The following is a 10,153-nucleotide window of genomic DNA, read 5'->3' as shown; positions in this document are numbered from 1 at the left end:
TATATATATATATATATATATATATATATATATATATATAATAAAAAAACATACTTAATAAGATGAATAAATATTTTATTAAATAATATATTAAATAATATATATTTTATATAAATATGTGAATATATATTTTATATTAAATATTTGATAAATATTTAATTAAATATTATCCATTATAATATGGATAAAATATATATTCATTACGTTTATGGATTTATATATATATATATATATATATATATATGTAATAAAAAATCATGCTTAATAAGATGAATAAATATTTTATTAAATAATATATATTTTATATAAATATGTGAATATATATTTTATATTAAATATTTGATAAATATTTTATTTGTTTACCTGCATGCATGTGACCATTCACCAACATCAGAGAACCATGAACATGCAAAAGTTTTGTTAAATTATTGAAATATCAATTTAAAATCTCACAGGGAAGGCCTACATTTTTATGTAACTATATTGTATATTGAGAATATATATTAAAAAAAAAAGTTTTTCCTAATAACACTGAATCACCTGTTCTTCTGTCAAAAACTATTTTGTGCTTTTATTCCATGAAATGCTTAATATCACATTAAAACATAATCTGTTACAGTATTTATTGGCAATTGATTAACATGTAATGTTAATTGGCTCAATGATAATGTTCTGTTGTTAGAAAGCTGTGAGGATTTGAACCAGACGGAATGTTGAACTGCAACTATGATGATGTCACAAAGATTCTAGAATTCTCTTGAGCATTTGGAGATTTCATTCACATCAGATTATTTTAGTCAGCATTTTATGTTGAAACTGAATTCCAGTGATCTTGAGCTAAACAACATGGAGCACAAGTTCATTGCCACAGCTTTTAACGAGTTTCATGAAGTTCGTTTACAGGGCGAACTCACGGACGTCGTCATCAAAGTCAATGGCAAAGAGTTCAAAGCTCACAAGATCATTCTTTGCGCCTGCAGCCCTTATTTTAGGTACGGCACATGCTTTGCAATTCTTCAATGTCTAATTTAGTAGTGACATCTTTTGAAATGAATGCCATTTGCTCCACAGGATGCTCTTCTCCACCTCATCCACCAACGCGGAGGATAATTCCTACGACATTACGGGAATCTCCTCGGACACCATGTCTCTGATTATTCAGCATGCATATGCCAGACCTGTTCTCATCACTACAGAGAACGTGTCGGAGCTCTTGCTGGCAGCAGATCAGTTTTCAGTCTCAGGACTCGTAGATTCTTGCTGCAAGTTCCTGGAGACAAACTTAAGCCTGAAGAACTGCATCAGTATCTGCATATTTACAGAGCATTTCCACTCCTGCTCAAATCTCCACCATAAAGCAAAGATCTTCACCCTGCAGCACTTTGAGGAGGTGCAGCAAGTGTCTGAGGAGTTCCTGGAGCTCTCGCTGGAACATCTGGATGACATGATCACTTGGGATGAGCTGAATGTCAGGAAGGAGGAGGTGGTTTTTGAGGCCATCCTCCGCTGGATTAATCACGCTCCTGAAAACAGAAGAGAACACATCGCTGTGCTTCTGCCAAAGGTTAGACAGAGACTTCATCATGTTAACCACAGTTTCCTCTGCATGAACTCTTACCTCTGTTTTTTATATTGCCAATCACATTATCATTAATAAACATGACGATAATCTGTTATATGGGCCATTCTACAGAATTGGTTCAAAGTTGAAAACATCTTGAAAAAAATGTCTTTTTCCACAAATTTTGTATGCAAATTGTATAATACACATTTCTAGTAATTGTGCAGTTAATTCTCATATTGTATTTTCAGAAAGTTTTGGAATATTTTTCCTCTCCCCAAATTTGTCACTACCGAAACACATTAATAAATAATTTAATAAGAAGGGTCACATTAACCTATTAAGATTTTGTTCACATTTACCTTGTAAATATATTTTTTGCTATTTTATTAAACAGTTTTCACAGGTAAATCAATAACAATTACAATTTTAACAATATTTCAAGTGTAAATTATGAAATTTGTTGTATTTTAAATCCAATTTTTCTTTGTAAAAGTCATAAAGTTTATCAAACTGATTTCAAAGTTATGTTTGAATATACATTGAACCAAACACTATAATAACATCTTAGTTGATCATTATTTCTGACAAAACATCCCATGTTTCGGTCGTGACTGCACATTTTTGGTAGTGACCACATCACATGACAGAATTTAACTCACATACTAAAACACTAATGATTTGCATAATAAAACATACTAAAATTCTAATGATTTGCATAACTGTACTAAAATTTTGTTTATTTTCGCCAGATAAACGATTATGTGTTCCCTTTTGTCACTAACAAACAATGATGTCACTACCGAAACACGTGGTGAAGTTTCGGTAGTGACAATTTTAGATACTTTTGAGCCGCTCAAATATGATAATCAACACATGATTAGCTAGCACAGTTCTGAACAGTTGTAAACACACAAAAAAAACTACATTTTATTGAATAACCCCCAAAAAACAATGTCACAACCGAAACTTCATCACATGTTTCTGTCATGACTGTTTCGGTAGTGACAAATATGGATACTTTTGAGGCTAGCTCAACAGATCTGAACAGTTGTACACACACAAAAACTACATTTTATCAAATAACACTCTAAAAACAATGATGTCACTACCGAAACTTCACCATGTTTCGGTCGTGACAAATATGGATGCTTTTTACATATGTTTCGGTAGTGACAATTTTAGATACTTTTGAGCCGCCCAAAGATGCTAATCAGCACATGGTTATCTAGCACAGCTCTGAACAGTTGTAAACACACAAAAACTCAATTTTATGGAATAACAGCCAAAAAAGTGTGCTTAATTGCAGAAAAAAATGACATTCCTTAAAGCTGCACAAAGATTTTCAGACTTTTGAACACAATTATCTCAGAATGATGATCTATGTACTGTGAAAGAGAGGCTGTGAGAGGAGGAACACAGGAATATTGCCTGATCAGAAATGTAGAAGTGTGTTAAAATCAGTCTCAGACAATGACTCAAACACACACTGTTTCGGTAGTGACATGAAAATGCGGGACACATTTAAAAAAAAAAAAAAAAAAAAAGTTTCATGATTTACAAAGAAAATAAAAAATAAATCTTTTTTTGAACTTCACTTTTTAAAACAATGTAAAAAAAAATTTGAAAAACTTGAAATTTAGGGGTCAGGGTTCAGGACAGCCAGCTCCCAATTAAAAGTAACCAATAAATTATGATTATATATATTAAGTTTTTAAATATTATTGTGGGATTCAATAGATAATAGAAGGAACTTAGTACATACTTAAATGCTTTTTAAATGTGTTTTGGTTGTAGGACAGCAGTTTGCACCAATTCTGTAGAACGGCCCATAAAAAAAGGCCACATTTGGTTGTAATTCTTCCCTCATTGCGCTTCAGGTTCGAATGGGGTTAATGTGTCCAGACTTCTTCATGAATAATGTAAGGAACAACACACTGGTGTCTGAGAATGAGGCATGTTCGGCCCTTCTCGTCAGTGCAATGAAGGCCATTTTTAACCTGCACACTGAGGAACCCACCAGCTCAGGCTTCATAAACCAACTAACACGCCCACGTCTGCCCTCTGACATCCTATTGGCCATCGGAGGATGGAGCATAGGCAGTCCCACCAATGGGATTGAGGCGTACGACGTGAGGGCAGACTGTTGGGTCAATGTCGCTCAAGAGGAAGAGCGTCCCAGAGCCTATCATGGGTCAGTGTTCCTCCATGGGTTTGTGTACTCCATTGGCGGCTTTGATGGTGAAAATTATTTCAGCAGTGTGAGGAAATTGAATCCTATCACTCACACCTGGCAAGAGGTGAGCATTGTTACGCATCCGAGTATCAACTAGTTTAATTTTACTACTAACAGATAGTGTGACTTTGGACGGTGTATGAATTTTGGACTGATATGTCAAACTTAAGTCAAGTAAGTCATCTACCCAAAGTCCCTTTAAGACTCGGCAGCCATCTTAGAAACGCCACTCAGGCATGCGAGTGCAGCTCGGAACATCAAATTCTCCAAAGCTGTTCACTAAGCTTTCGATTAAATTTCATATTTGAAATCACCCATGAAATCTAACAACAACTGTCTGATAAATTTTGTTTCTAAACGTTCGAATCATGACGAAAAACTGAATTTTTCAGGCTGAATGAAGCTAACACGCATGCGCAGTTCTAACTGCGCTCTTTATCGGAAGCGTGCATCTGACTGTTTCTATAGGAACCGGAGCTTCTAGCGCCCGCTGCAGTGACCCGATGACTTTACTAATGGGCTATATGCATTCTTTAGAACTTCCGCATTAATATAAGCCAGCTCGAAAACTTCCGGTGAGAGTCATTTGCTGGTGTGTTGAGCATCAGTGGTGAAATATAGTCACTTAAATAGTCAGGCAGAGCATTAATTTAGTTATTCAAGCGTAAGACAGCATAAAAAATAAATAAATAAAGTCGTACCTCAGTGTTCCTCCTCGGCTAAATTCAATTCGACCATCAGTTTTCACACTTTTATGTGAAAAAAAAGCTTCAAAATTTAAATATTTATTGTGCACTTTAGTTAGATTAATTGAATAAAATGTGTGTTTTCACAAACATGAGGAAATCACTGATCTTGTGCTGCACTGACTGACAGCTGCTGTGATTATAAAGGTCATTCATTCACAAGAAAAGTTATTGTTTTTCATGAGATTTTTTTAGTATTTCATACTTCACATTGACAAAATGTATTTTTAAACCTAGTTAATATATAATGTTTAATATTTAGATAAAAACAAAGTGAAAAACGATTAGAGGAAATGGCTGATATATGCGCAAATAAATGCTACTTTGCCGCCACCTGCTGGTTAAAGTGGTAATTATCGTCTTTTTTAATTTTAAATAAGTGTTTTCTATCAAATGTTGAATTTCCTAAATTTTGAAACGTTCGGTTTTACAATGGAGACGATCTCAGAAGGATGAACAAGTAATGTTTGTGGTCATCACATTAAAAATAACATTTGAAGTGCTGGAAAATAATGCATGTGTGCATCTAATTACAGATACAGCATTTTTAAACGGTCCCAATAGCTTCGTCCTTATTGCAATCAATAAAACTGGTTTACTGGCAAATTAAAATATGAATACAACATTAAAAAGTCAACCATTGATGGTTTTGTGTCGATGTGCAGCGACTACAGAATCAACAGTTAACAGTTCAGCGGAAATGCCCGAGCTGGCTTAACCACAACCAGGAAGTAACTGTGCATATAGCCTATTGGTGATTGGCTCTTATTTAGAAGGCGGGACTTATTCCACCATTTTGCGCATTGCACTTTCTCCCATTTATAATAATACGAGTGCACCATCTTTCTATATATATATAAAGTCTTTGATCTATAAACAGTGGTAGCTCAGAAATGACTTAAATCAGCATTTCTGAGCATCATGGGCTTATTTGAGCACCAAAAATATTGTTTGAGTAGGCAGTTTTCTGGTGTTCGAAACACAACCATGGTATTGTCCTTACAAAACCAAAATTCTGTCTGTATATGTAATATAATATCCAACCAAGTATGGTAACACCATGGTACTTGTCCAAAAATAACAAAACTTTTTTTTTTTAATAATGCTGTTCATATAGGCAGCTTTCATTGTTTTGTGTTGTCTGTGTGTTACACATTAGGTGGCCCCCATGTACGAACAGCGATGTTATGTCAGTGTTGCTGTTCTTGAAGGATTCATTTACGCCATTGGAGGTTTTAATGGACACGAACGGCAAAAAACAGCTGAACGCTACGACCCAAACACCAACCAGTGGACAATGTTGGCGGCCATGAGTGTACAGAGGAGTGACGCCAGCGCCACCTCACTGCAGGGCAGGGTAAGAACATTCACCCAAGGCAAACACTTGTCAAAAAGCATGTCGGACACTATCAGTGTGGTAATCCTACTGTATTTGTGTGCGTTTGGCAGGTTTATATCTGTGGAGGTTTTACTGGGGTCGAGTGTCTCTTCACGGCTGAGTGCTTTAACCCCGAAACAAACCAGTGGACGCTCATCGCTCCCATGAGCAGCCGTCGCAGCGGTGTCGGTGTTATCGCGTATGGGAATCTGGTGTATGCTGTAAGTATATGAAAATGTGACATATTAATCAAACTGTACAAAAATAGATACTCAAAAAAGACCTTTTGGGTCTGCTGAGCCAGATAAATGCACATTTATGTTTCAAGGTTGGTGGTTTTGATGGTGCCAGTCGTTTGCGAAGTGCCGAGGCCTACAACCCTCTCACTGACCTCTGGCGTGATATTGAATCTATGGTCAACCCACGCAGCAACTTCGGCATTGAGGTGAGATACGGATATTTAATGAGGATTCTGTTTTTAAAGATTCTCATTGGTCGCATACTGAAGATGTTTCATACAAGTAACAGTCATCGATTCTGATACTCCAGGTGTTGGACGACCAGCTGTTTGTTGTCGGGGGGTTTAATGGCGTCAGAACCTGCTCTAATGTGGAGTATTATGACCATAGGACGAATGAATGGTAACGTTCACATCACTGGTCATTTCACACTGCATGACATTAATGCACTAAAAATGATCAATACATTTGAGTTTTTGGACTAATTGGATTGTGAAAAGAGTCTTTATGTGACTTTCTCGATATCTTTTTCTTCACAGGGATGAGTCATGTGACATGAGTATTTCCCGCAGTGCTGTGAGCTGCTGTATATTATCGGGGTTACATGATGTCACACCGTATGTGATCGATCGAGACTCTCTCCAGACATCAGAAGACGAGTCTGACAGTGATTGATCGACCTTCCCTTCCTGAAGAAACATCATGACACGCCACATGATGTTATTAAATGCAGTAAAAAAAAAAAAACATTGGTGTTGGATTGTGCACTTTAAAGTCGGCATGAGATGGAAGTTGCACTAGTCTTTTCTTCACTATTGTGCCGTATATCCAAGTAAAACGGCTTCTTGAACAAGAACAAATGTAGGGCGGGGCTTGATTTGCTATTGGCCGATCTCATGCGAGTGACAGGTTGCCTCGCCCTCCCACCAGTAAACACATCATCAAAGAAATTATGCCACTGCTAGAGGGAGGGGAAGTTATTTTGGTTAAAGATTATGAGGGACATGAACTAAAATAAATACAACAAATTATTCTGGGGGTCATGAAAGTTTTGTGAAAATAATAAAAAATGCTATAGAAAAATAAGTTTTATATATATATATATAGCTGTGAGCAGCAATTATCGGGGCTCTTTTAGGCCTTAAAGCACATGCATACAAATGTATAATGTAGCCTGTAATCATCTCGATCATAGATGGAAAAGACCATTTACAGACAATGCAGGCAATTTACTATAGGAAATTTATGGTTTATAAAATGTTATAAAACTTTTAACTGGTTATTGAGGTTGAGCCAAAAACCTAGGATTAGTTTGCCAAAGTTGATTTTTGAAAGAATCTCCAATATTTAACAAATGTTTCGATGTCCTAGAGGCAAAGTTGCTCAGAATGAGTAGTTCTACCATGTGGTACGAATGTTGTGGGCGTGTGTGAAAAAAAAGTGCAATACACGATCCTTTTCGCACTTGAAAAACGCAATGGTGGCCGATTTCTTTTGAATTTCTCACAGGCCTCTAGGCCCAGCAAGTTTCATCCCGATCGGTCTCCGTTAACCTTGTCTGATAGGTGCTCAAAATTCATTGGCCGATGGCAGACATGTTTTTTGAGATACGTCAGTGTCATGGCACCTCGGACGAAGACACTGCATGCCAATTTGCAAGTCGGTCGGACTAACGGTGAAGTAGTTATAGCTGTTTTCATGTGTTTTTTCCCTGTTATAGCACCACCAAGTGGCCGGTTGCAGCGTCCTTTTTCACGCAATCACAGAATGAGCTCTTACATAGGTGTGCCAAGTTTGGTGAAAATATCTAATTCCGTTCACGAGTTATAGCCATTTTAGTAAAAGTGGCTCCGCCCACTTCAGATGTTTTGGCGGCCCTTAGAGACCATTAATCGAAATTTCAACTTTTTTTGGTAATTATTATTGACAATCAGACTCCTGAGAATCTCGCTGCACTGGTTTGGTTCCAATCGTGTCAAAAACCTAGGACTAATTCGCAAAAGTAGGTTTTAAAAAAAACCCAAAATACCAGAATTTTTCACTGAGTGAGTGATTCCGAGGCCAACAATTCTAACGATATAAGACACTTGAGCCTTCGCCTAATGGTTCAGGAGTTATGAGCCATTTCATACTTTTGACTGCTGTAGCGCCCCCGTCAGGCCGATCAGGGCGAACCTTGGTGACGTTGTAGATAGTATGAGTACTGCCAGCCCTCAAAGTTTCAAGTCTCTACAACTTACGGCTTGGTCTGCCTGATCACTTTTAGGTGAGAATGCTGATCCCTGGAAAATGTAAAAATTACAATAGGGTTTCAGCTTGAACCCCTAAAAAACACTGGCAGGGAAAGAGATAATTAAAAAAAAAACACAAAATATAAATTTCAGTTAATAAGGACATAAACTCAGACTGACGTGAAAGAGATTGTTTTCATCGCTGCTGGACTGTCACAGAATTATTTCCCGGTATTGTGGTCACTTCCGTGTCCTGGAGGGAATTTCAAACAAGCCAATTTCAGTGTGACGTGGCCTGTAGTGAACGGAATAACCTCGTTCAGCGTCAGGGCTCTCGGAATAATCAACTGCATTTGCATTTAGATAGTCAGTCTTTTGACGGCTGTCTTGAGCGACTCTTCTCAGCGTTCAGCAGGGAAATTGGTTTGTTACTTCAGCCTGCTGAGGAAGATTTGAAATTTCCAATTACAAGACTCGGACAAGAGATGTGACACTTCCAGGAGTGTGTATGCGGAAAACATGGAGAGCTGGAAGAAACAGACAGGTCATGATTTGATTAGAGCGAAAGTCTTGCGGTGGATGTTCATCTGTTCATTCGGTACTGGATGAAAGAACAGAGCAGAACCAGTCTGACTTATTCACATTCGCTCTATTGATTATAAGGGGAAAAGCCTAGAGAGAATCAATCTAAACATTGTGAATGTGGTAAAAATGGAGCTCTTAGCATCATAAAATCAGCCACAATACTTAATGATGTCTTTATGTGAGAGTCGATCACGTCAAACACACAGTGTTCGGTTCTAAGACTAGAATCAGAAATATTCTGTTTTTTAATCTCAATCTACGTAAAGGTGCAGTAAGCGATTTCTGAGAAATGCTGTTGAAAGTGGATCTGGCCACCAAAACACACATTTAAATCATGTTGCACAAACCATAAGGCGAAACCTAGCATGTTTGGTATCATTGGACTCGATAAGGATTCAGGAGTCTAAAGTGACGTGAAAATAAGTCAACCACAACCAAAGTTATATGCGTTTGAATATTTGATTTTACCACTAGGTGGTGCTGGTCCAAAACTTCTCAGGCTCATTTAGGGCATCGTGCTGAGTTTCGTAACGATATGCTTATGCGTTCATAAAATACAGCATTTTAGCATAAAATTCAAAAATGGCTGATATGGGAAAATTGGATATCATTCGACTTGGCATGACACCCCAAATCTAACAAGACATTTATGATTTTTGGACAAGCCGTTCAGAAGTTATAAGCAAAAATAGCCATTTTTTTTGTATCTCCGGACCAGTAGGGGGCGCTGTGCCGAAATGCTGCATGTTGCCTCAGGTCATGCTTGTGATGACATGCACCAAGTTTGGTCTGACTATGATAAAGTGTTGCAGAGATACAGCATTATACCTATTTTCGCAAGCGATACGTAAAATTTGTTTTTCGAAAACGTTTTGACTAATTGACTTAAATTCCACAACTTTTTGTCGACATGGTCTGAAGATGATCTGTTTCAGTTTTTGTAAAAACACAGAGCAACGGCCTAGGAGGTGTTCGAAAAAGTAGTTTTTTCAGAAAATTCAAAATGGCAGGAAAATTTTCAAGACGGAAAACGAATGCAATCGAATCGATTTGAGCCAAATTTTGAACAGGAGGTGGCGCTAGAGGGATCGAGTTAGAGACTCCAAATTTGCTCTATTTACAGTTCAGACTGCCCTCTATCAGCGTGCCAAATTTCACAACTTTTTAACACACGGTT

The 10,153-nt window shown here is 37.3% G+C and overlaps 1 protein-coding gene across 1 annotated transcript; it reads left to right on the top strand.

Annotated features, from left to right (window-relative positions):
- The first annotated feature begins 756 nt into the window (after nt 1-756).
- On the top strand, nt 757-7,184 carry LOC125270821 (kelch-like protein 10). The gene is made up of 8 exons (XM_048194804.1): nt 757-992; nt 1,072-1,564; nt 3,442-3,861; nt 5,703-5,900; nt 5,993-6,142; nt 6,250-6,366; nt 6,471-6,562; nt 6,700-7,184. The coding sequence occupies exons 1-8, from the start codon at nt 808-810 to the stop codon at nt 6,833-6,835; spliced, it is 1,791 nt and encodes a 596-aa protein (XP_048050761.1). The 5' UTR covers nt 757-807; the 3' UTR covers nt 6,836-7,184.
- Nucleotides 7,185-10,153: the final 2,969 nt, after the last annotated feature.

Source organism: Megalobrama amblycephala, linkage group LG6 (assembly GCF_018812025.1).
Source record: "Megalobrama amblycephala isolate DHTTF-2021 linkage group LG6, ASM1881202v1, whole genome shotgun sequence".
Lineage (NCBI taxonomy): Eukaryota > Metazoa > Chordata > Actinopteri > Cypriniformes > Xenocyprididae > Megalobrama > Megalobrama amblycephala.
Note: the sequence above shows the minus strand (reverse complement) of the source record. Positions and strands in the feature narration are given on the sequence as shown.

Bases quoted from the DNA above. Each gene is read 5' to 3' on its own strand.
- LOC125270821 (XM_048194804.1), top strand. From the start codon at position 808: ATGTTGAAACTGAATTCCAGTGATCTTGAGCTAAACAACATGGAGCAC. The intron at 3,862-5,702 runs GTGAGCATTGTT...GTTACACATTAG, and splicing joins TCACTCACACCTGGCAAGAG to GTGGCCCCCATGTACGAACA. The intron at 6,563-6,699 runs GTAACGTTCACA...TTTTCTTCACAG, and splicing joins GACCATAGGACGAATGAATG to GGATGAGTCATGTGACATGA.